The sequence below is a fragment of the Dermacentor albipictus genome, chromosome 1 (genome assembly GCF_038994185.2).
Source record: "Dermacentor albipictus isolate Rhodes 1998 colony chromosome 1, USDA_Dalb.pri_finalv2, whole genome shotgun sequence".
NCBI classification, from domain to species: domain Eukaryota; kingdom Metazoa; phylum Arthropoda; class Arachnida; order Ixodida; family Ixodidae; genus Dermacentor; species Dermacentor albipictus.
In genome coordinates, this window is record NC_091821.1 from 314856234 (window position 1) to 314882670 (window position 26437).

General features: G+C 49.8%; 1 protein-coding gene across 7 annotated transcripts in view; it reads right to left on the reverse strand.

Annotated features, from left to right (window-relative positions):
- Positions 1 to 26437, reverse strand: part of by (focal adhesion protein tensin) — a 354735-nt gene that overhangs the window by 106784 nt on the left and 221514 nt on the right. Inside the window, exon 1 of one of the 7 annotated variants that reach the window (XM_065435217.2) lies at positions 5887 to 9729. The exons of the other annotated variants lie outside the window; for them this stretch is intronic. Within the exon in view, the coding sequence (XP_065291289.1) occupies positions 5887 to 6006 (120 nt within the window). The 5' untranslated portion in view covers positions 6007 to 9729. Of the gene's footprint in view, positions 1 to 5886; positions 9730 to 26437 lie in introns of those variants that run through there. 7 annotated transcript variants of the gene reach the window in all.

Consider the following 26437-nt stretch of genomic DNA (forward strand, 5'->3'; position numbering starts at 1 on the left):
CCCTTCACCCTCGGCCTTCTCCTCGCCGTTCGTGACCTTTTAACTTCGGCAGCAGCATCAGCGAGGCACGCCCCCCACGCGGGCTGAATGAGTGCGGCGCCGAATATCGCAGCAGGGCCAGCCGGAACCTCTCGGCGCGCTGTTTTACATACGAGCGGGCGTGCGTTTCCGGCGCGTGGAACACGCTCGCTTGGCTGCCCGAGACGCCAATTACAAACGATGCTGCCGAACCGACGGCGGCTTCTCCTTGTTCCTCACCCAACGTGTTTCGAGTGCGCTGCGCCGAACCACAGCCGTGCAGCGCTGTAAAGCCAAGAGCTGGCGCCAGCGGAAAAGAGGCCGAGCTTCAGCAAAACGTGGAGCTGGCTGTCCGCACGTAACTATTGCAACCTTGTAGCTCTATGAGGCTGTGTGCTACGCGCTACCTTTCTTTTCTTTTTGGCATGCAGTGGAATAACACTGAAGATTCCAGAGAAACGGTGACAAAGCTTGAAAAAGTTGTAAGGCCATTGAATATTCTTGTTCACTGTTCATAAATTTATTCCATACTTATTTGAATTCTTTGCTATCATCTTATATTCAATATTTATTATTTAGTCCGGTGCCAACACTTTGCTCCACGTCCCCTTCCTTTAAATGAAGACCCCTTTGAGTGATTAAAGGTAAATAAGATCAGTACGATTAAGTAAGAATCGTTCTGTTTACTGCGCTATATTGCACAAAGGACAAAAAGATATTGACACGCACACGCGCGCGCGCGCGCGCGCGCGTGCGCGTGTGCGTGTGTGTGTGTGTGTGTGTGTGTGAGAGAGAGAGAGAGACACACATTGCGCACATGTGCGTCAGTCTCTCCTTGCTCACTGCATAACAGTATAGAGCATCAAACAGAACGAGGTTCCACCAACTAGGCCCAGTCGAAGCCTTATTAATAAGAATAATTACTGATCGGTGGGAGGTAGGGGGGGGGGGCGTCACCGGCAATAACGGTACGTCATCTAAGGAACCAGCGATCAGGAGCGTGTGCGTACATGCGATCTCTGCAAACTGGGCCAGTGATTAACGGACGCCACAACTTCCGAAACGTTGCACTGTATTAGCGAGACACGAGTACACCTGTAACCTCTTCGAGCCGCATCTTTCTTGGGGTGCGCCGGCTCGTTCCTCACAATCCCCACGCCTCCCAGTTACTTGTTCTTCCTTGTTTCCTTCTCCGCCATAACGTTTTTTCTTCAACGGAATGCGCTGCCCCCTCGCACAAACGCAATCGCGCCTTGTGCGTGCAAGCCCGAGCTGCCTCCGCGCTGCTGCCGTGCACAGTAGACAAACGAGCAGCGAGATGCGCGGAAGATTACGTTAGAGGCCGGTTCCATGCACCGCGTGGGCGCACCCCTTTAACTGAATTCAAGGCCGTAATCGTACGGAGCGCCCGCGGTGCGTGGGATGGGCGTTCTGTTTACATGATTCCTGGGGCGTTTTCTTTTTTGCGTATGCTCCTCTTGCCTTCCAGGTGCGGTCGGGTTTCGGGACCTCCATTATCACGAGAGTTCGGGCGCGCTACCATATACGGGACCGGTCAATTTAGGACCGGTGCACCGCAAGATTCCGCGAGGTTCCGTGACTTTGGGGCGGAGGCGAAATTCCCTGCGCAAGTTAGCGGTGAAACCTGATCGCGAGTCTCGGAACGAGACAGATTTATTTCGGACATGTCGACAGTTGCCAAATGACAAGTTTAACAAAAGCGGTTGGGATAGTTAGGAGCAAGTGCACGGCTATTGCTTCCTGCTTCTTCTTACGCATTTCTTTTTTGCTCTCAGCAATAAGCGAGCGTTCGCTCATATATACCCGAACGCGTGAAAGATGATAGAAGAATCAACTCGTTGCTTCGTAACTCGAAGTGGATTGCTGAGCGACATATCGTAATCTTCGGAGGTGGTGGCTGCTGCGGGTGGTGTTAACCTGGCCGCCAGAGCCAACAATTTCTGCGCCCGAGCGCCGCTCACCAAAAGGCAATGTGCACTATCATATTGTTACGCTTGTTTAGAACTTTGAATCAATCTGAGTTTTCTCCTTCGTGATTTTTTATTGCGAACGCCTGGCCCACCGTTTGGCAAGACTTCGCAGACGCACACGTTCTCTGATGGGCTATACGAAAAAAAAAAGAAACTTAATTAAAATTAAATTCTAGGGCTTTACGTGCAAAAACCACGGTATGATTATGAGGCACACCGTAGCAGGGGTCTCCGGAAATTTCGACCACCTGGGGATCCTGGGTTATACGAAAGTAAGCTTGCTAAATCTTTGTTTTCAATTAACACAATGAATCGTTCTGGTGATGCTTCGGCACAGACAAGAGATCTTGAAGTTCGTGCTTGTCCCCTGTTCATCATCAGTTTTTCACTAAGCGATAACGTGCAGTGACTGGGAGTATAGCTGACAGCCTGGAGGATGGCTACTAAAACGAAACGGAAAGTACCAGCAATGCGCACATGGTCACTATACCAGCACGTAGTGCATAACCGACTATATATGCTCTCCTGCAAAATACGCGTAACCAAATCGCAAGAGACGGCGCGTTTAATCCTTCATTTCGCGCAGCTCAGCCGCCCGCCTATGGAGCCGGTACCGGGACAACCAAAAGTGACGACGCGACATGCAGCTCTACGCGCGTTGGAAACGATGCAGTAGTAGACCCTAAAAACACTGCAAAAAGTGCAACGCTTAACGACCGAGCGCAGCGGCATTGTTTCGCTAACGAACTCGAAGGTGTCGCACTCCCCGCCGTTGCCGTCGGGGACCGGTATAGCCTCGCCGGTGACAAAGGCGGCGCGACAGCGTCGACGGCGCAAGAAATAACGGAGAGGACGAGGACTCCAGTCAGTGGGGCTCGGCACGGCAGCGAACACGGCGGGAACCATGAATCATCACCGCCATCTACGGAGGGCGAGAAGGATCCCAGGAACGCGCTTTCTGCGAACGTATCCAACCCCCCCCCCCCCCCTTCTGGTTCTGTAGTTGCCGAACCGTCCTCCCAAGCAGGCGCCACCCGCATGGTGTCTAAAGCTCAGACGACGAGGAGAACACAAGTCGAAAACACTGACCTCGCACAGCTAGCTGAAGAACTGCAACACAGCGCTCTTCTCAGACGACTCAGTTGAAGCGCCTTCCATGTAAACACGACCAGTTGCGTGGGTGCAGCACATCGTTTCCTTACGATGTGCAAATGTCACCAGTTGCCATCAGTTCCTCGTAGATAACTGAAGATAAATGCTACCTGTTCCTTGAAGATAAGTCCAACCCGCGTTCTGTTTACGCAATCCGAGCGCAATTTCACCGCAGAGCACTTCCCCGGTTATATGACATGTTCTCCAACGCTGATAGGCCTCTCAAACCTTGCGTCTTGAAAGAGTGTGAACCACACTGACAAACCAGCGGCAAATGGACCCCAGGACATGCACCCAGCCGCTAGCATGTGGGAGTGCCAGCTGCGCCGTGCGCGAAGCTGCCGCAATTACTCGCTTAAGATCCGCACCTTGCATCTTTGGGGCGGGAAAAGAACTGAAGGAAAAAAAAACTTCTACATATGCCCCTCGCTTAACCACGCGCTGATAAGCCTGACTCGAGTAAGGCCCGCAGCTCCTGAAAAAAAAAAATGCGAAGAAAACTGTAGCAGGAGTGCCAAAGGAAACTCCCCTAGGCGCTCAAGAACAGTTCTGATTATATGCGCACTGCTTCGTGGCAGTACCCATAAACACTGTACAAGCAAAGAAACATTTACTCCTCCCAAGCGCAGCAAAAAGTATTTAGAAATCAAGTTATATTTCTAGATTATTCACTCAACAGTGTATTAGTGTTTAGAACAGAGTGCCAAAGAATACATAGCGGTGGCCCCTCAAACTATGTGCACGCGTATTTCAATGCAATGTCTCGGGAGGCCAAGTTGGGTAAGAAGAAAAAAGAAACAAGTAAGAGGGAGTGCGGACGGTTGCCGTCCGAAGCTAGCAACGAACGAAAGGGCATGGTGGGGCATGTAAAAACACGCTTTCGCTTAAACAAGAATTGTGCCGTTACATCTTTAATATTTTTCATATGTGCGTATTAAGCGGGCCGAGTGTAATTACAGCGATGATAGAGGACTAAGTATCGCCGCTCTGTCATAGAGAGTCTACGAGTGAGCTCAGGCGGCTTGCCGACAGCTGTTGGGGCCGATCGCCTCATCAATTAACTTTTTTCGTGACCCACTTCGTGAGCACCGCGGCAAACAGCTTTCCGCGTATACGCAACACAAGTTAATTTCCTTAAAAAACAATATCTCGGTTCAGTATGAAGCGGGCGCTTAGAGCTTGGATGGCTCACCTCCATCTGAAACCGGACTTCAGTTTCAATTCTTTTTATTCGTCGGTTACTTTTTTTGAAACGTCAAGGACGCGGAGAACAGCGCGTGATATGACAGAGGGTCATTCGTTGCCTTGACGCGTTCGGCAAAACCATATAGTGCTAGTGATCCGCTGTTCGTCAATGCTGTGTTCTCACATACGACCTCGAAGCCATATACTGGGCAAGAAGTGCAGGTGCCTTCTATTGCCGTTGTACATACTACCACAGCATGGTCTGTGCATCAACTGCAATGCAAACCCAATCTGTCAGTCTGGTTTCGCATTTCAAACACGCTGTTTTGTACGCTTCTTTTCCATTTCTTGTCTTCTCCTTAAATGGCTTTAAGGACCAGCATATTGGATTCTGACTGAAATCCTTGTATGTAATAAAGATTAAATTAATTAAATTCTGGGGTTTTAACAGCGATAACATTATGAGGCACAGCACAGTGGGCGACTCCGGATTAATTTTGGCCATCTAGAGTTCTTGAACATGCGCACCTAAGTATAAATACACGAGCGTTTTTGCATTTCGTCCCCATCGATATGCGGCCACTGCGGTCGGGATCGAACCAGCGACCTCGAGCTCAGCAGTGCAACGCCATATATCCACAAATTTAAATACCGCGGCGGGTCCTCCTATGCAATGCGAAACACCTGACATTCATAGATAAAGCTTGACGACGCAAACTGCGGTCGATAATCTCTCGCGATGCTGAATCAGCTTTCTTGTCTGTTCACCTAAATCAATCACACAAAAACACCATATTTTGATTTTCTTTTTCTTTTTCATTCCCCCCTCTCCCCATTTTTCTTTGCTCCATGGCAGATAAGCACGAGGCGAGTAAGTGCCAGGTGTCAGAAAACCACAGGAAATTGGAGACAAAAGGAATAGCACTTTGTCACTTTAACAGCAACAGGAAACTAGCACAACTTGACACTCTGTGAGCGTAAAGGAGTCTGCATTCGGAACTCCCAATGTGCCTCAGAAACCTAAGTTATATGTCTACGTAGTTTAGCTGCGGTCCCGCTACAACTGTATCGGGTCCCAGAGCTTACCACGACAACACAGGTCACACGGAATGCTATTGTATTGCCGAACAACCGCGAGCACGGTATAAATAAAAGAGCTGCAAACTACTGCATCGCGTTATACCATCATTTGGACTGTAAGGGTGCACAGATTGTTCAGCCTATTTAAAATTGCTCCCATATCGCCGCCAAATCATTATCTGCACATGGCTTATCATGGGCCGCTCAGGCTCAATAATCGTCGACGGAAATCCTCTGTGTCAATTCGTCGTCGACAATCGCTTCGCGTGGCAAATAGCTTTCACCTTATAGGAATATGGCAGCTAGTCATCAGCATTGTTCGGCGACTTCATTTGGAGCATCGCTGAACGAACATTGAGACATCGCGGGTATATACACCAGCGTTAGCGTATGCATGAAAACGCGGATACAATCGCCGAATCGCACACAGACACTCGACAGCAACGCACCGACCGCTCACCTGTTTACGCTGCTGCAAGGATTGTCCGTGGCAGGAACAGCGGCAACCCGGCGATGGGCTCCGCACTATGCTGATGACCGCCTTGCGACGTTTCTTGGACTTCCCCAGGCAGCCCCACATGTTGAACCAAGTTCGCGCACACTGCGCTCAAATTTCGAGCGAATAGGAACTTTTGTGCGTGGCAAGCAGTCAAGCTCTACGACGGCGTCAGCAGCGCGCGAAGCAAGTCATTCGCCAGCAGGTTCGATCCGCGTAGCTCTTCGCGCGTTATCTTCGAGGGTCGCCGCTATTGTACCGCAGAATTTCTAGCACTTTTCGCCCTCGCGGTCTTCGCTCAACTTCGAAGCGCACGCTTGGGACCGCAAGTTGGGGCATCGTTTCCTTTTCTTCATCTGCTCGGCTTCTTTGCGCTCGCTATTATCTTAGAGAGATGCCTTGTCCTGCATCTGCATCCACTCTTCTAACGCAAGGTGACTCAGTAAGCGGTTGCGCGGAAAGCAGGCGAAACCACAAGGCGCCCAGATGCTTCCAACGTGCGCCGCTCTCTTTGCGGGCACGCGTTTTGGGACTGAGGCTGTAATCCTGGGTATCTTCCTCTAGTGTACGCAGTAAAATCAGGGTCGAACGGTGACGTCGCCGTGAAGACGGCGTTTGTCAGCCGGCGAATGACTCTCGGAAGGGGTATCCGACCTTCGCGCGATGCCTCGTATCCTGTGAGGTCGATTGTCAGTTGACAGCTGTCGTCGCGACGGGAAACCAGCAGGCTCACGAGCGGTCGTTGGGGTTGATCTCCGTTGCGCCCGCACAGGAACGGCCTCGAGCTTCGCTCGCAGAAGAAGCACGGCGCGCGGTGCAAGTCAGGCGACGAGGCACCGGCCACTCGCGGCGGCGGCAGACAAACGGTCCGGTCGAATCGCCAGCCGGCGGCCGGCGGCAATCATTCCGCACGCAGCACACTATAATCGCCGAGGTGAGGGCGCGAGAGAACGCGCAGAGGGCGAGGGAAACGACGCGAACGATGCGCGCGCGATTTCGGCTCGCGCCGTGCGTTACGTGCGATAGGCAGCGGACGAGACTCGACTGCGTCTATCGGCGGTGAAGAGGTTGGGCGTGCACGACCGACCTTCGACACGCTCGAGCGAGGATGTAGAAACGTTCCCGATAGGTGACGACGCCCATCGATGACCTGCCCGCGCGAGGAAGTGCTGCGGTGTCGCCGAACGCGCGGTGACCACGGGTCTGGCTCTGTCCTAGATGTCCCGAGGGTCGGGGCGCGTCGGCGTGGGTGACGACGCAGGCGAAGCGCGGCGACTGCTCGAGCGCGTGCCTTTTGGGAGAAGCGTGCGCGGCTGTAGACCGCGGGCGACCAGCTGCGCGGGCGGCCGCGATCCGGCTTCTCGCAGCGTGCGTATACACGCAGCACGCACGCTCTCGCCGGGAACCGCAGCCCGTATGCGTGGCGCGCCGAGCGTTGACGGAAGACGCTGGGAGCGCCCGCTGCTGTCGATGGCGTTTACTCAGCAGTCTGCCGAGAATTGACAATCATCAATTCGGGCTACCGACACTCTCGCCTGCCGTCTTTCTGGCCTGTTGTGCGTATGGACTGCAATGAGAGCGTCGTTGGGAAAGACGATGTCCGTTTTCTTTGTTGAAGTTTCTTATTCTGACGTTTCCACGACGTGAAGAGTTGGAATATTGCTCTCATCTCTCAGTCAATAAGCACCGCCAGAGCATGCGGGGCAATAGTGTCGTGGAAGTGGCTGATTGTTGTCTGTTGCTTCTCCTTCCCGATCTTGCTCTACAGTCTCCTGCCGTTCACGTCCGCAGAGAATAAGGAAGATGCGAAAAATTAGCAACCGTAACAGCCGAATATATATATTCAAACCTCTTAGGCACTTTCTTTAATCTCCAATATTGGCTGTCACAGAATTTGACGAGTTATGAATATAATTATACTAATAATTGGTTGCCACACCTATTGAATCATTTCTCTACACGCAGCGGTTACCGTAGCACATGAAGCCGTCGCTGCCTCTTCAAGTATTTGTAGGCGGCTTTGGACAGCAGCAAGTTATGTCAAGAAGAAAAAAAAATTAAGCACGCTGTCGCTCGCCTTCCAAGAGAGACCGCACCGGGTTTCTGACGTAGCGCGCACGACCGGTGACGAAGCGACGCGCAAAGTGGCAGGCGACGAGGCGAAGTCTGAGGCGTTTATTTTCGCTTTCTTCCTCGGAATGCGCTCCCGTTATTTACAGTCGCCTCCCCTCCAGAGCGTACGTCACCCTCCAGCGCGCACACATCTGTATCTCACGGGCTGACTGGTTCCGGCTACTCCTTTTTATTATTATTATTTCGCCTCTTGCGCTTGTTTACTTATTGACTCCTGCTCCCGCTCTTCACTTCTTCAACGTGCGCCTCTGATCTGCGTTCCGCAGTCGGGGTATAAACACAAAAACAGGCACGAGACAGCACGCAGACGGTCTTGGCTTCTGAAAACACGCTTGGCCCAGATTCCTCTAATGCGCTCCCCCCGCTAGCCGGCTGTGGCTAATGCTTCAGAAAAGCGGTGGCTCGGGCCAGCTGGCATAGACGAACCGAAGGCATGCAATTAAATCAAAATGAGCGAATGAATGGAGAGGCGACCAGCGTAACCTTAAATTCCACTGTCGTTGCACTGTTTGCCTGACTATACGTATTGCTTCTCAGCTCTTTCATATAGAGCAAAGCAACAGCAATGCGAGGTCTGTGCTCTGTTCCATGTCGCCGAACGCGAGAAACAATGGCGCAACTACTCAGCATGCACGAAAGGTGCTCGAAAAAAGGAAAGTGACAGCTATAGGATGTGCTATGACAACTTTCCCAAGCGTGACGACAGGAGCCACTACAGCTACGCGAGACAAAAGCGCGCGCGCGCCGTTTTCCGCCAGACTGGCAATAATCTCGGCGCCGTCCTTGAAACTGCGGTGACGGGCGCGTTCAAGTTCGCAGACGAGCGTGCAAAGAGAAGGAAGTTGGAAAAGCAGAACTGACGGGGGAAAAAATATATCATCCGCTTGCTGAGATGGTGTTTCTCGGGAAACAAATACGCAACGGGCTCAGCAGGCACGCGCCCAGTGCAACTTTTCTCAAGCGTTGTAGCAGTTACCGCAAGCAGTGACTTATGCAGGACGCAAAGCACGTTTTGACCAGCGCGAGCTCTTTTCGCAAAATATATCCGGCCGTGACGAAGTTGACTATCTTCTTTTCTAAGGCACGGTCGGAACCATCACCCCTTAGCATCCAAATGCGCGCAGTGGTGGCATTCTCAGTAACTGAAGCAGATATCCTGGGCGAAGTCTGTAGCACGACGCAGGGAATGCACCGGGCAGCTGGAGACCTTCGAGCGAAAGATCTTGTCACGGCGAAGTCGGCTTCTCCTGTCAAGGCACATTTACAGTCGTTTCCCGTCGCCGCCAAAAAGCCCCACCGACGACCATGGTCGCAGCTCCAACAGGCACGACATCCAGCTTGTTCTTCCACGGCGATTCAACGGGTTCCATGCGAAGAAACCACCGGTGAGTCGAAGCACGTGGCGAAAGATCCGGTATTCCGTGAGAGGCGATGCAAGAGTGCAAGTGTTGCGTGGCGAGCGTATTATCGTATCCGAAAGCGGCACTAACGAGAGACGGCGGCAGCAACAAACAACCACGGACCGCGCCGGGGCGACGAAAAGCACTACGCACTCATGCGCCGGACTCGGCTGCTGGTAACGAAAGCGAAACAGAAACAGAGCGCGAAGTTGTTCCGCGCGCGACTGGCGCGGAGAACGAAGCGGCGCTCACGCACGCGCTGCTTTCGGCGGCCGGCACTCGCGTCGGCTGCTGCGGCCGTGCGTGCAGGGGGCGTGGCTTCGGGCCGTGCGCGCACGCGCGGACTACACGACGCGGGGAGAGGAGGCGGCACTACGCAGAAAGACCGCGAGCACGGGAAGGCGACGCCGGGAGGAGGTGGAAGCCGTGGTCGGCAGGGGCACGTGAACGGATTCGGCAATGCACTGCCGACGGGCCCTGTCCCGACCACGGCATACGGTGGTAACACGCATACTTATTTGATAATGTGACGGCCGAGTGATGGGAAGCGTGATAAACGGTGTACTAATTTAAAGCTTCGGGCCATCTACTGCATTCTAACCAGCGGAGAGTACGACGATGGAACTGGTCACATCAATATCTTAGTTTTGGTCTAAAGCGGAGAAAGAAGTGTATGCACTGAAAAGCGCCTTTCTGGACACGAATGTTGAGTAGGAGATTATTACATATAATTTCTCCTTGTCGCTCTCTTTTGTCTTGTTTGCACATGACAGATGCACTGCTCTCTAAATGGCGCACCGATAGGTGAATTGGCCCATGGTCGCCTATGAACAATGCGCATATTATATGCCCTCGAGCAAAGTTCAAGATTAAAAAGAAAGAAAGAAAAGGAAAGAAAACGAAAGAAAGCACACAAACAAGACGACAATACAGTTGCTAAAGAAAACTAATAAGCACTTGCGCCTGTGTTAGCTTCATTTTCTCTCATAGATCTGTTCCTAACATGGCATAACCTATCGAAGTATAGCTGAATAGAATATTCGTGCAGTGCAGCTTTGAAGTCCGCAGTTTCGACACAGAGCTTTTGTCAGAGGCAACTGCGCCATCTACACTGCCACCTGTCGTTAGAATTGAACATTTTCCCCAAGAACAAAAAGATAGCACTTACAGTTTTCGAGTGCCGGTCTGCATGCGGGTTTTGTACATAGTGCGAGTTAAGTGCAATTAGCGCATCCTCGTCATTCACGTTTACGTCAGCATCACGCTGCAACGTGGAGGGGAAAAAAATAAGACTAACACAGAGCTCCAGAGGCCAAGGTCAGTGTGTGTCGCACGCAGCGCAGCTGGCGGCTGACACGAAACCGCAGCATGTGGTGAGGAACAGCGCCACATAACAGGCTAAATATAAAAGAAGAAACAGACAGTACCCAAGTGGTTGATTTGTGAAAGCGCGTGATACCAGGTTTCGCTAGAAAGAAAGAAAGAAAGAAAGAAAGAAAGAAAGAAAGAAAGAAAGAAAGAAAGAAAGAAAGAAAGAAAGAAAGAAAGAAAGAAAGAAAGAAAGGGATACCACGCACTGTGGGAATCGATGTAAGCGAAATTTTGTAAGCTGTTTACTTTGACTGACGATAATTAGCGGTCATGTTGGCGGCGAATGTGTAGTTTCTTCAGCGTTTAGCCCAATGCGAGAGTAGTGAGCTGATGTTAAACGTTACCTTGCGTGCACCACTGCTGTAATTGTCTGCATAGTCCACGGAACACACCTGTTAGCTTGAAGCGTGGTTTTGCGTCATTGTTCATAATCTCTGAGAACATTATCACTGCCTCACATGGCACATCGCATTATGGCAGAAGTGTTAAACTTTAATTGAATTATGGGGCTGTACATAATTCAATTAATTATTATAATTTTATGCCCGCTCCAAGCGCTTTTTTCAGGCTATGGACGATTGTAATGTGTACACTATATACTATCGCAACCCAGCACACGACCTCCACATCCCAGCAACTGCATTTTTGTCGCATAGGAAAGAGCATAGCACGTTCCATATGCGCAAACTGTGAAACGCTGCCGCGGCGGCGCCGGCCGGGATGCGCGGAGGCGAGCGCCACCTGGTGGTGTTGCAAGCAACCCAGCTTCACGCCCGGCAAGACCATCACAGCAGCAGCACCCGGCAAGTCGGGAGAATAGGCAAAGAAAGCGTCACTTTAAAATAAAGAAAGAGAGAAATAAAGAAAGAACACCTACTAACTGAAAATAAGTAGTCCAATGAAAATCGAGAACACCAGAGAGGCAAGTTCTAATTGCAATTTTGTTTATCTATTCGAAAGAACGGTATATTTTTTTTTTTTTGCCAGGAAAAAAATGCCTTGCCGAACATACGACAGAATCATAAGCAGAAGCAACAACGTAAAAGCGAAAAAGAAAACGCGTTTCGCAAAGACGTTTAGCTCTCGCAGAAGAGCTGCGAGTTCACAAAACGTGCGGGCAATATGCCAACGATGAGTTGGCCCCTTGCTCAAGATGAATGACAGTAGTCGCCTCTCCTATATGCTATCGGTAGCATAAACAACCCTTTGCACAGTGTCATGCATTCTATAGATTACGGACGCAAAGCGAACGGCAGCTGCCACTGCAGTGTGTGAATTTTTAGTAAATAATAGTGAGCTAGGCAGGTCAGAAAAATACGTTTATTGCACAGTGGTAACATGTATACTATTCGTAATGTGGTAATGAACGGCACAGAAATATCTCTGCGTGTTTGCTTCCAGAGAAGATGCCCTTTGTATACGTGAAAATTGGATTTCGCGTCGAAGCGTTACATAACGGCGCGCCAGTGGCGTAGACATAATTAACACAAGAAGAAAAATAATAATAAAATAGCAAATTGTACTGCTCATGATAAGATGCCTTACTATCGCTCCAGGTTGCATCAACAAAATGTGAAAGCGTTGCAGTGTATCTGAACATCCGGACACTATATATATAATTTTCTCTTCATAGCTGACTGGAATGGTATCATTAAATTATATTATAACTTGCCGCTGAGAAAACAGGTTCAAATGCGCATCCAGGGACAAATGAAACTTGAACGGGATATTTCAAATCAAACCAACAAGCGTAGAAGCATGTGCTTAAGAGGGCGTATGTGCTCAACCGAAATTTCGAGGTACATTATACCGTTTCTTCGTTCGGGGAAATACACACATTTATATGAACGAAGTAGGCGAACAAATATATTGCTTTCCTTTCTTGAAACGTCTGTTAGCTTTGGGATCAAACAGCTCTAGCACAAGAACGTGCGAAGAACCGGGTCAGCGTTATTCGCTCTCAAATATGTAGGAACCAGCGTACCAAGTCGCTCTAGCGACTCGGTAAGCTAGCTGGCGCATGTATTCCATGTAGTAGTTGTGGTTCACATATATGATAACTTATATGGTAACTGTAGTACATGACAATACTCTGCGGCGGTTTTCTTGAGGTAATAAGCATAACTGTGTTTAAAACATGAGACACAGCCTTGATAATGAGACCACAATAGACAAAAGGTACCAATATGCATTGAGTATTCGATGATCCTCAAAGAGAGAGAGAGAGAGAAAGGCAAAGGAAAGACAGGGAGGTTAACCAGAGATTATCTCCGGTTGGCTACCCTGTATACTGGGGGAGGGGAAAGGGGAAGCGATAGGTGAGAGGGAGAAGGATTAAAAAAAAAAGGAAACTACACACACACGCACGTACACACAAACTGTTTCTGTGGGCACTGTCACGCAGCCCGCAAAGGCGTTCCTACTGTGATGCAGTGCACCGTACAATCCTGAGTCACACAGTGAAATCACAATCTGTCAGAAAGTCCAGTGTCTTTTAAATACCGCAGCAGCGCCTTCATAGCCGATCGCGCTGATGTTCGCGTAGGCCAGTGTCCAAGGATCTTGTTTTCTGACAGTGGGCGCTTGTCCAGTTTGTCTAGGGTGGCTGAGAGGACTGCTCTTTGCGGGTTGAAACGAGAGCACTCACAAAGAAGGTGCGCGATTGTTTCATTGCACCCGCAGAAGTCACAAAGTGGGTTGTCGGACATTCCGATAAGAAAGGAGTACGCATTTGAAAATGCTACTCCAAGCCACAGACGAACTAGAAGGGTACAGTCGCGTCGTGGAAGTTCGGGCGGAATACGGAGTTGTAAAGTAGGGTCCAGGGTATGAAGTCGTGCACTTGTGAAATCGGATGAATTCCACTGAGCTAATGTCAGGTCGTTTGCCAGTACGGCAAGTTTTTTCGCTGCGTCGGCTCTCGAAAGAGGAATGGCAACGCACCTGACGCCGTCATGGGCAGATCGGGCAGCTGCGTCTGCTCGATCATTGCCGTGTATGCCACAGTGACTAGGCAACCACTGATATATGATGTCGTGTCCTTCGTCAACTATGCGATGGTGTACTACTCTGATCTCTTCGACGAGCTGTTCATGTGATCCATGGCGCAGTGCTGAGAGTACACTCTGTAGGGCTGCCTTGGAATCGCAGAAGACTGACCATGCATGCGGTGGTTCCTCCTGAACGAAATGGAGAGCCGCACGCAAGGCTACCAGTTCAGCAGCTGTCGTTGATGATACATGCGACGTTTTTAGCTGTATTTCGATGGATCTTGTTGGTATCACCACAGCAGCAGCTGAACTTGCAGATGTGACTGAGCCGTCGATGTAAACGTGTACGCGGCCGCTGTGCACCTCATGTATAAGTTGTAATGTGGCCTGCTTCAGGGCAAACGACGGCATGTTAGCCTTTTTAGTGATTCCTGGGATGGTTAGGCGTACTTCAGGTCTGTGCAGGCACCATAAAGGTGTGGATGGTCTTGCTGCAGGCATGTAGTTCATTGGCAATGAGGTGCGATTGGCAACAATCATACGACTGATAGCTGCGTGTGGCCTTTCTGCGGGTAGAGCGGCAAGGTGGTGAGAAGGTAGTCGGGCAACGTGGCGAATATGCGCTCTGAGAGCGTCGGTTACCAAGTACGTTGTTATTGGGTGATCTCGAGCTATGACAATCGTTGCCGCTGTAGACGCACACCTCGGAAGGCCGAGACACGTCCTTAGGGCTTGAGCTTGTAGTCCCTGGAGTACACGCAGGTTTGTTTTGCAGGTGTTTCCAAGCACAGGGAGGCTGTATCTTGCGAAGCCGAGGAACAAGGCGTTATAAAGCTGCAGCATTGATCGCACCGATGTGCCCCATGACTTTCCGCCGAGAAACTTGAGGAGATGTATTATAGTCAGCAACCCCTTCTTTAGGTACGAAACGTGCGGGCTCCATGATAGGTCGCGGTCGATAATTACCCCTAAAAAGCGGTGTTTACGTGCATTTGCAACTGCTTGTCCGTTGACACTTACAGAATAACGCTTCATTGCCTTCCGAGTGAAAGTAACAAGGCAGCATTTCTCTGAAGACAGCTCTAAGTTCTGTTTTCGCAAGTACAGTGATGTTAAGGTAGCTGCCTTTTGTAGCCGTGCTCGTACCTGCAGTCGTGTTACAGCAGACGCCCAAATGCAGATGTCGTCGGCATACATTGATACTTGAACTGTGTTGGGCAAGCATCTGACTAGGCCAACGAGCACTAGGTTGAATAGGGTCGGGCTCAACACTCCGCCTTGCGGTACTCCACAGAACGTTTGGTGTTGAGTCGTAGCGCCTTCCTCGGTCATCACGAAGAAATGCCTGTCAGTCAAATAACTGCACAGCCACTGAAAAGTGCGGCCACCGATTCCTGCTTTAATCAGAGCCTCTATAATGGCATAATGTGCTACATTGTCATAGGCGCCTTTTATGTCAAGGAATAATGCTGCAGTGAGTCGTTTCATCCGTTTTTGATGTTGAACATACGCGACCAAATCGATGACATTATCTATGGATGAGCGCCCACGCCGGAAGCCAGCCATAGCATCTGGGTACACGTTGTAACTTTCCAGGTACCATTCCAGGCGCGTCAAAATCATTCGTTCCATTATTTTCCCTATGCAGCTGGCCAGAGCGATGGGGCGGTACGATGACAAGTTTAACGGTGATTTACCAGGTTTGAGAAGTGGAACCAAGCGGCTGCATTTCCATTCCCGTGGAACCAAACCGTTGCGCCAAAACTCGTTGTAAAGGTTTAGCAGCATGAGGCGTGCATTCTGCCCAAGATTGGCGAGCGCCGCATAGGTAACGCCGTCCGGCCCAGGTGACGAAGAGCGCCTGCAAGTCGCTAGTGCCGCTTCAAGCTCCTCCACCGAAAACATTACATCCATGCGGGAGTCCCGTGGCACAGGAGTGGCACATGGTGTAAGGGCGCGTTGAGGCTGCGAGCTGGCAAGTCTTGAGCAAAATTCTTCGGCAACGTCTATTTCGCTGCGACCTTGTTGCAAAGCGAGGGACTTAAAAGGAACACGCTGTTGCGGTGATACACGAAGTCCACGCACAGTTCTCCATATCTGAGATAATCGCTGACGTGGATCCAACGACTCGCAGAAACGTTTCCATCTTTGAGATTGAAGTGCATCAATGCGGCGTTGAATCTTCTTTTGCATCCGCCTTGCCTCTCTCAGATCATGGATGGATTTGGTTCTCCTGTATCTTCTTTCAGCCCGCCGGCGAACTGCTCGTAGTCGCTGCAGTTCGGCTTCAAATTCTTCGTATTTCGGGAAAGGCTGAAACGCACGCGTAGTATCTTGCATGGCTTTTTGAATTTCGTTTTGCAGACTTGAATGGTTCCCTTGCTGACATACTTCCTCCATGTGCGACCGAAACGCCGACCAGTCAATTCTCCGGAGTGTCGTGGAGGGGCATTTAAATAGTCCCTTGATCTTCAGGTACGTCGGAATGTGGTCGCTTCCACGGGATTCGATGTCTGGAAACCATTGCACGTTTCTTGCAAGACGCCGAGAAACCAGGGTCAAGTCAAGGCAGCTGCTGTATGTAAGCCCGCGTAAATATGTTGGGCTACCATCATTGAGGCAGTGAAGGTCGTGCTGTGTGGCAAAGGATGCTAGTTTCCTTCCCCTGGAGTCCATCTTCAAGCTCCCCCAAAGCGGATGGTGAGCATTAAAATCTCCTGTGAGAATCGTAGGGTGGGGTGTCGCTGATAGCACGTCGTGCAGTCGTTTAGAGTCGAATCCGCGTGAAGGAGCAAGGTAAACAGCAACGAGTGTGAACGTAAACTTGTTCGTTTTCACAATTAAACAAACGTACTGGTTGTCGTCGCGCGGCGGGACTGGGTGCAACACGTATGTCAGATCACATCTAATATATACAATTACCTTGCTTACATCACCACAGGTAGAGGACATGAATGCCTCATAGCCAGAAATGCGTATAACATTCTGCACGTTCGGTTCGCAAATCACAAGTATGGGAAATCGGTTTTCAAAAACGTAGTGTCTGAAATCTGAAATTCTCGATTTGAGACCACGGGCATTCCACTGCAGTAAAGATGCTTTCTTGACTTCCTTGTGGAAGGGCAGCGAGGGGCGGGCCATGGTGCTATGCGATGCTTTCAAGTACTGGAGTCAGCGCGTCCAGCACTTGCAGTGCGCTACGAGCTGCCGGAGTGTCCATGTTTGTCAGTAGTAGACGCATGACATTCGTGAGGGATTTGAGCATAGCAATCACTTGTGAATCCTTGTCTCGCACTTGGTCAACTGAAGTGACATTTGACGTTAAGTGGCGAGTCATGTGCTGTGGCTCTGGCGCGTGGCATGTCTTCGGCAGTGCTGGCCACACCTCACTTGATGAAGCAGGAATAGCAGGGCCGCTTTTATCGTTGACATTCGTGCTGTTACTAGAGACAGATGGAACAGGAGGTGGCGTTGCCGGACGAGACTTTTCCCTTGAACCGAAAGAGGATGTCGTAGACTTTCGTTTCCGAGAGTGGTGTCGCCTTATCGCTGCAGAAGCATCTCTGTGTGATGATCCGTCTCTGGCCATTTTCCGCAAGATTTTCTGCTCTTTCTTTAGGCGTGGACAGTCTTTTGAGGATGCGACGTGTGGGCCTTGACAATTAGGGCACTTGAGCTCTGTTGCACGGCAGGTGTCCGTGTCGTGTTGGTTGGAACATCGTGGGCATGTCGCTGTATTTCGGCAGACAGCGCTCACATGTCCAATTCTTTGACATCTTCTGCACATAAGTGGTTTGGGTACGAAAGGTCGTACCACATGTCGAAAATGTCCGACCTTTACATGTGACGGTAGACAGTCACCTTTAAACACGAGCCTTACACAGGTCGACTTGCCGAGGCGCCGAGCTTGTAGTAAGGCAACACCATCATTGGCAGGTTTGATTAAAATTGGCAGGTCGCTGTCGCTAATCGATGTGTCAATATCATAAACGACACCAGCCGTGGTTTCGTTGTCCTGTGGAATGAGGTAGTGGACGTTGATGTTGCCCATGAGCTTTACTGCCATCAAAGCATTGATTGCGCTTTGGTTATGGACATCAATAGCCAGGACGTTCTTTCGAGTGTTAATTCTGATATCCTTGATTTCTCCTGGGACAAGAGCCTCCAGAGAAACGGAAATCGCTTGTCTATTAAGGCGGTTGAGGTTGTCGGCGGGTGTGTCCGGCACAAAAAGAATAGTGTGCGCAGATGGCCTTCGCTGTGGCATGACGGTAGACTTACTTGACGAAGACCGTCCGCTGATGTTTCTTCTCTTGGCCTTGCGATGTACCACACTTTCGAAGCCTTCGTCATCTGAGGCGTCATCACTTGAGCAGGAGTACAGCGCAGTATCCTCGCTGTCAGCTTGACTCGGTGGGCAATTTCTCTTCCTCGGGCCGGTACCTGCCGAAGCAGTCACGTCGCGGCGGCATTCTGCCGACTCCACTTCCATTGCCGTGGCAATGGGAACGGTGTCACCCAGTAAAACACGGGAAAAGGCCGAAAATACTGCAGCGCGAAGGAACAGTGGTCCCTACCGATGATCCTCAAAGAATCTTCAAACAAACTGTTAGGTGACCACATGTATAAGTAATGAACGCCTTCATTGCATTACTGGCACCTTACTTACTTTATTTTTTTTTAACGCACTGTACTCGTTCACCCAGTGTTAGGCAATCATCAACCAGGCCGCTGCGTCCATTGCGGTAGTGGCTATTAGAAATCATCATGACGCATGAGCCCCGCACGGTGTAATGCGCAGACAGCTCTGATCAACGCGGTTCCATCGCAGTGTAGTTGTTGCGTTCGTGTGCTGCTGTTGTTCGACGCAAGTGTCGGCGGTTCTTTACACGCCACCTGTGCATGCTTTGACACTGATCGAAGACATGCAGGTAGCATCCAAGCTTAGCTGTTCATGCCAACGTCAGCACTCAACCAAAGGAAGACAAAAACAAAAGAGGAAACAACTTAGCAGCGCGCGTCTCAATGGCACTTCCCAGCTGTTATCCAACGGAGATGGGTATTACTATTTAAAAAAAAAAAGAGAACAGGGCTCGTTGTTTTGAATTATTGCGCCAGATCGGTTTGTGCGAGCGCTCAAGGGAGACATAGGGCGCTATAACGTAAAACTATTTCAAACTTTTCTATTCCATTTCTGCTATCAGCCGTCCGCGATTGGTCAAAAACTTTTTTGGACCACCCCCACTTCACCTGTCTGTCACGCGACGTCACAAAAACCGCGATACCTTCCCATTTGATATGATGTCTACACGCTGATTATGCATGATTTGACCGAAAAGAGAAAAACAGTTATTTCTGATTCGACGCCTTTTCGCCATTAGCCCCCGGCTATTGGTCAAAAGTTTTCGGGCAGCACCCACTTCAGCTGCCTGTCACGCGACGGCACAAAACCGCGAAAACTCACCACGTTAAAGTGACGTGAACGCATTAAAGATGCATTAATATGCCCAACAAAACTGAAATTTCTTCTGAATAGTCGTAGGCTGCCCCGTTCCGAAAGGAATAAAAGATGGCTGCCGCCGATCGCTCAGGCGCTGGCTACTCGCACCTGCCGGAGAGCATGAGTTTATTTGCGTATAATAATCTTCTTGCGTGGCCGTGTAACGTTTTGGAGCACTTTTAGCACGTTTACGACCTCATTCTACCAACTCTTCTTTGCTGAGGATTCGTTCTAGCGTTATTCTTAAGCTTCCGTTGCATGCCGCCGCGATTTTCGACCAGCCACCGCAAGCTAAGTAAGGAAAAGCGGACCAATCGCAGACGCCGGCACCACCCTCTTCATCCAGTTATCGATTTTCAGTGTACTGGTTCTGCCCCATCGAATCCCTCTCCACTTGAGTGTTCTCCTCTCCTCTTGTCAGCCAATTAGATACGACAAGTCGCTCGGTGTAGGCAATGTTATTTGTCTTTCAAGTAAAAAAAGTGACCTCCTATGAACGAGGAGAGCGTTTGATTGGTCTGTTCAGACAACCCTGCGGGTGACCGCCCGCTGCTTGCGTCGGTGGTTACGCAAATTTGATGCCAGGAGATTGGAATAAAAATATATTGGAATAGTTTTACGTTATAGGGCCTATAGTGAATTCATCGCGTTCCAGACTCTGGTTGCGACCTATCCGCCTGTGCGATGTAAAACGGGCTTCTTTTTTTTCATTAATTTATGACGAAAATGAAATAGTGAACAACGCACGCCTCCCTCGGATGCTGACCAGTGAACAGCAGCCCACACCCGCGAGAACGCCTCGCTGCTACACAGCGCACGCAGCTCGCGTCAAGGTCCGGGCGCCGAGTGCGAAACCATCAATAACCTCGCGCTGCGACGCGCAACCGGTTGGCACCGCTAACCCGACGTGAGAGTCCACGGTCTCGGCACCGGCGAGCAGCGCACGTCCCCAGCGCATTCACTCCTGGGGCCGCTCGGACAGAATCAACGCTCGTTCCGGAAGCGGGCTAAAAGCGTCGCATCGCCAGCCAAACAGCCAGGCAACACGCGTGCTTCCAAGGAGCACGCAACAATCACAAATACGGGGCGCGGCACGCCGCAACAGCCGCGGAAGCAGCAGTGGCAGCAGCCGAAGAAGGGAGACCAAGGGGCTGCTGCTAAGGGGGTGTGCCGCGAAAAACCGAGTGGCGCAGGGGTGCTCGAGCGCCAGAGCGCCCCTGCCGCCTCCAAAAATATGTCTGCTGCTGCCGGCTTATTTCGAGAGGGAGAACCCGGTGCGTGTGAGCGCTGCAAGCTACCGACGACGCCGGTATCGCCGCCGAGACAGCGAGCGGGGCCGCAAAGTGGGACCTAGCAGGACGAAGACGACGACTTTCTGTGTGGCCCCGAACTGGGGAGCCCTTATATTACGGTCCCAGGATATACGATAGCCGCAAGGTGCTCCTCTGCGCGCGCTAAGCCGGGGATTACAGACCCGTGCGAGAACGAATAAACAATTTGTTAAAAAACCTGAGCATTCATTTTCCTTTTTTCTTCTATGTGTGCGTATGGATGGGATGTGGTCGGGATAACATAGCTTACATTTCACTAAAACCAAAACGACTTGGGCGAATACGACAGCCAAATACGTTTAACGAGGACTGGCGCTTTTTCTCGAAACCGGGCACGCCAGCAACTTCTCTCAATTTCAATGCAACCGATAGACAGATAGATAGCCTAATATTTCTGGAGAGGTTAATGACGGGCTTGGAATGTACAATGCAGGTGAGATAGCGAGGGATGAAAGAAAGAGAGTGAGTGATTGCTGTAACAGATAGTTACGAGCGACCGTCGGCGCGTTTAATACGTGTAGGTCATTTTATTCTGCTCTTTCAAAATGTTTATTTCAGTGCATGTCAACAAACCATCATATTTACGCGCGACAGTTCTAGCGCAACCTACGACAAATATTAAGGCTGCCGATGTAAGGACTCCCATCAGCTTCCGTTTGTACGAAAAGCTGTGCTCGCACAAGAGCCTTTCCTCAGGAGCAGATGACAATGTCAACGGACGAGTAGCGGCAGTTATGATAACGCCTGTAGCTCACGAATATCGGTATAAAATAAAGAACCCCACACAGAGAGATTAGCTTACAAGCATTATAATTGATTCGTTACTGCTATATTTAGCTATGAGAAGAAAAACAAGAAGTTAACGCCAGTGCTTAAATTTTTTTTGTCTTGCACCCATTTCCTTTGTCTCACTTTCGCGCGGTGAATTATTGTGGATAGTTAACAGTGACACGACGCAGCATAAGTTTAAACGACCCAAAAATGCCAGGCTGCAGTGCCCCTGCACAGCCGAGCAGCTTAAAGAAGCTCAGTTGTCAAATCTTACCTTGTGCCTTGACAAACACGAATCGCGTAATTTGGCCAACGGTCGTAACCAAAATGATTCGACTACAAATAAACTACAACTCTTGAAGTGAAGGGACACTTCAAACAATTGCAAGGAGCGCGAGGCGTCGAGGAAAAAAAGCGCCGTATGCCCCACGCGCCCACTGGCACGGAACGAACGCCTCCGTCAACTATAACCCGCATGGGACTCAAGCGCACGCGGCGCATTCAAACACGTCGCCGAAGGTGTTTTAAGTATGCACGCCTCACACCCCCGTTCCATCTGCGGCTGTCATCGCGGAGATATTCCAGGCCCGCTGTGCACCTCGCCACGGCTTCCCCAAATGTGCATGGCGAGAGCCGATCCCTGCTCTTCCGCATTCTTTGAATAGTATCCGCTTCTTCGCGAGGGCGTGATGAGCCTCGGCATGGGCGTCGTACGTCTCTTTATTTCGTCTTCTTCTTCGTCCCATACTCGCGTTCTTCTTTACATAGAATCCGGCGTGTTTGTCAACGCCCTCGGTTGCGTAACGAAGCAAAATGCTTCGCAGCTGTGCGTGAGGCGAAAACAATTACAGGCCATAACATAGTCACCGCACTCCAAAATTGCCTTTCAAAACGACCTTGATTTCTTTAAACGTGGTCAGTCAGGATGCTATGAGAAGAAGCAGCTACTCCATAAATCCCTCAATTATATATATATATATATATATATATATATATATATATATATATATATATATATATATATATATATACCCGCCGTGGTTGCTCAGTGGCTATGGTGTTAGGCTGCTGAGCACGAGGTCGCGGGATCGAATCCCGGCCACGGCGGCCGCATTTCGATGGGGGCGAAATGCGAAAACACCCGTGTACTTAGATTTAGGTGCACGTTAAAGAACCCCAGGTGGCCGAAATTTCCGGAGTCCCCCACTACGGCGTGCCTCATAATCAGAAAGTGGTTTTGGCACGTAAAACCCCATAATTTAATTTAAATTTAATTTTAATATATATATATATATATATATATATATATATATATATATATATATATATATATATATATATATATATATATATATATATATATATATATATATATATATATATATATATATATATATCGACCGAGACCAACTTCACGAACAGCATCACGGCCATAAGAAAGGTATGCCCGAATATCAACATACGCCCAGCTGCAATGCCTCCATGACTCAAATGATGCTAGCGTTAGCCGGTGAGCTACATATTAAATTCACATAATGATGACGAATTACAACATGTGCACGGTCGCCTTAGAGGACAGCGTCCGTCTGAAATCCTCGCGCAACGTATGCATACTAACTTCTCTATCATAAACCCCACCTGCTGCAACATCAGCAGCTGTTTTGCACTTATGTTTGGTATTTCTGCTTTCGCCGTCATAGGCGCTGCGACTGCTCGTATGGCCTTCCTTTGGTTCATACGAAGGTCGAAGGTACGTTTCGACGACCATGAAACAAACGTAACGCAATTAGTGGCAAGTGTAACAAACGCATATGCACATATAATTCTGGTGAGTTTACGTTATGGTCACGTAGAAACACAGGGAATGCTTCACGACAGGCATGAGGTTAGCTACAAGTCAAGTAATCGAAACAAAAAGCATACTGCAATAAGAACTTCCTTACATGCTTCGTGGGAAATGTGCGCTAACCTATAGATGTTATGTGCACTGCTCGTAAGTGTGTGTGTGTTTTCTTTTTTTGACGCAGCCTCCCTTCACACCGAGAGGGATAAAAATTTTCTCCCTTCAACTGCACTAACTTATTGTGTTGTGTCTGCTTCATGCCTTGCGAAATCGTGGACATAAGTAGATGTTGCGGGATCACTCTATACTGGTAGTACACGCTGGCGATCTTTACATCGACTAATGCCATCCCTGCACGTTCAACCGCGCTGCCCAGAAGTAAATCCAAAGGAGGCATAATGGCACGAAGAGAGCCCCTGGCAGCAGCAGCAGCAGACGCAGCACCAGCTAGGCGAGACACGTGGCAGCTGAATCCGGCCGCGACAGACGCCACGCAGTGACACGAGCGTCGTAAATCTGTCACCGCAGCGGCGACGGAGAGCAGGGCTGCACGCCGCGTCGGAAAAGGCGTCGTCAGGCTCCCTCGGCAGACTAGGCGGCCGGAGCACGCGTTTCGGTTTGTTGGGCAGCAGCCCTTTTGTCCCGTCCTTCGGGCCTGCGCCTTCTTTTGTCTCGCCGGCGGCGGCGACGAGGGAACAAGCTTGCCATCAGCGACGTTGCGCCCAGCCCAGGCTGGGCTGGTGGCGTCGCGGAGAGCTCTGCTCGGTCGCTTTCACACCGCTTCGGGGCCTGTGGCGTGCACAGTGCCCCGTCTGTAGTAATCGCGCCAAACGCCTGCGGCTGATGGAGGCGCGACTTCCTGCTGTTGAGGTGCGCGTTCTTCGCGACGCTTCAGACATGCCGCTCGTGCAGGCGTTACAAACATCGACTACATGGCTGGACCGCTTGAACGGATGTACATACGGCGTCGTAGCTGCAGCGATAGAGAGTGGCTAAATGCGACGGGAATAACCGATGTGTCACCCAAAGTTTGCAACAGTCATCCTGCGTGCTCATTTGCTATAGGCGTTCGATGCTCAGTGGTGCACATATAACTAGAAATAAGGGAGGTGAGGAACACGTTCCATTCCTTCTATGTGAGGTGACGCTTCGAGGCACAAAGTAATTAGGTTTGTAACAGCTGCTGAGGCTAGAATAATGTAACACGCTAGAAAGCGACAAGAAGGAGCGTGCGAGAAGACACAGAACAGTGAAATAGAGCAGGGAAGTCAAACAAGAAGTGAAACAGAAAAAAGTTTTAGTGTATAGTACACGCTCACAAGCGGCTGAGCTATAGCTCAGCAAGTTTAGCTGCCTCGCTTAGCTATTTAGGAATCAAATCAACCACGCGTAGCAGTAATGAATCTTCAAGGAAACAACTTGATTCTTACATTACACATCGTTTGCACACATTTCCGCTGTTGGCTATATATGCCATTAAACTTCTTCCATTCAATGACTAAAGAAATCTTATTTGGCTTCTTTATGAGCCCCCAACTAATTACAACCCATCGCGATAGCTTAGTGGCTAATTAAGGCGCTGCGCTTCTGAACACTAGGCCACTGTTTCTGAACACTAGCCGCAATCCGATGGGAGCGGAATGAAAAAACACTCGTGTGCCGTGCATTGGGTGCACGTTAAAGAATCCCAGGTGGACAAAATTATGTCGGAGTCCACCACTACGGCGTGCTCCACAATCCTATCGTTGTTTTCGGCAAATAAAAACCCCAGAATTATTCTCTTTCTTTTCAGAATTATTAGAGACAGCAAAATCTAAATCAATCAAATATGCGCACGGCGAGCAATGTAGGTGCTCTGCACGGCTACCAAGAAGTGCGGCCCTCCGGCGCCTTCAGAATCTACGACGCCATACGACAGAGGGAGAAGATATCCCGCAATTTATGTCTACGCTGGGCGCCAAGACATGAGTTACGGACATAAGCTCCAGCCGGAGACATGGTGGAAAGAGCGTGCGCGTAGTAACCACGCAGCTGGCTTCACCTTCCACTCCTTGGTGGCCCCACGGAGTTCACAGAGCCCTTTGGGAACACAGCGCCTCCACGGCGACGCTTCGGGACAGAAACACTTGGCTAACACCTTGTTGCACCGTAGTTCAAGGAAACCAGTGGGTCCAAGGTACGATCCTTGCGATCAAAGCTAAGCTGCTGGACTGCGAGCCAAGCACGACAAAAGAGATTTTTTTTTACAAAAATTACCAGAAGCAATTCTGGCGCTATGCATTCGGTGCAACTAACAAACTCCCCCAAACGAGACGGGGCGAATGTACACTAAGGTCTGAGCAAACAGCGAGATGGACAGAAATAAAAATAAGAAGGGCATATATATATATATATATATATATATATATAATATATATATATATATATATATATATATATATATATATATATATATATATATATATATATATATATAGAGAGAGAGAGAGAGAGAGAGAGAGAGAGAGAGAGAGAGAGAGAGAGAGAGAGAGACAAAGCACACACACAGAATCACTGCTGTTCACAGCACAGGATAGCAGTTCACACTTGTTTGCCCTAGAGTGGCTCGTGCAGGTCTGTTCTCCATAAGAACGACCGCAGTGCATTCGTAAAGTGCTCTGCCGCGACGGGGCTCGTCGTGCGGTCGGCATTCTAAAATTCTTTGTTCTGACATTGGTCTGTCGTCAATACTAGGTATGGCAACATCGTTGTTTTCCCAGCGATAGTCACCACATTTGGTGGCCACGTAAATCAAAGTATGAGCAGGCGTTTCGAGATTGTAAGAATGGAACTGCCAGCCTATCTGAGTTATACTGCCTACTGCAGGACGGCCGCAACATGCCGACGACTGTTGTCGCCGCTGATAGAGCCACGCAAGAGAACAGTGGCTGGGTCACTTCATTTTTAATGTTTTCATACAACTTGTACAATGCGTCAATGTGGCACGTTGCACTGTTAGTCGCCTCCGCACAGTATACCGCCATTAACGATATATCGTTAATGGCGGTATATGGACCGACCTCAGGCACACCCTCACTGCATTGTACTGTACAGTGGTTGGTGAATGAATCTCCACTTATTTGCACTTATGTATGCACCGCAACTTCAGCGTTACCGAAATCGTTGAGCACCAGGCA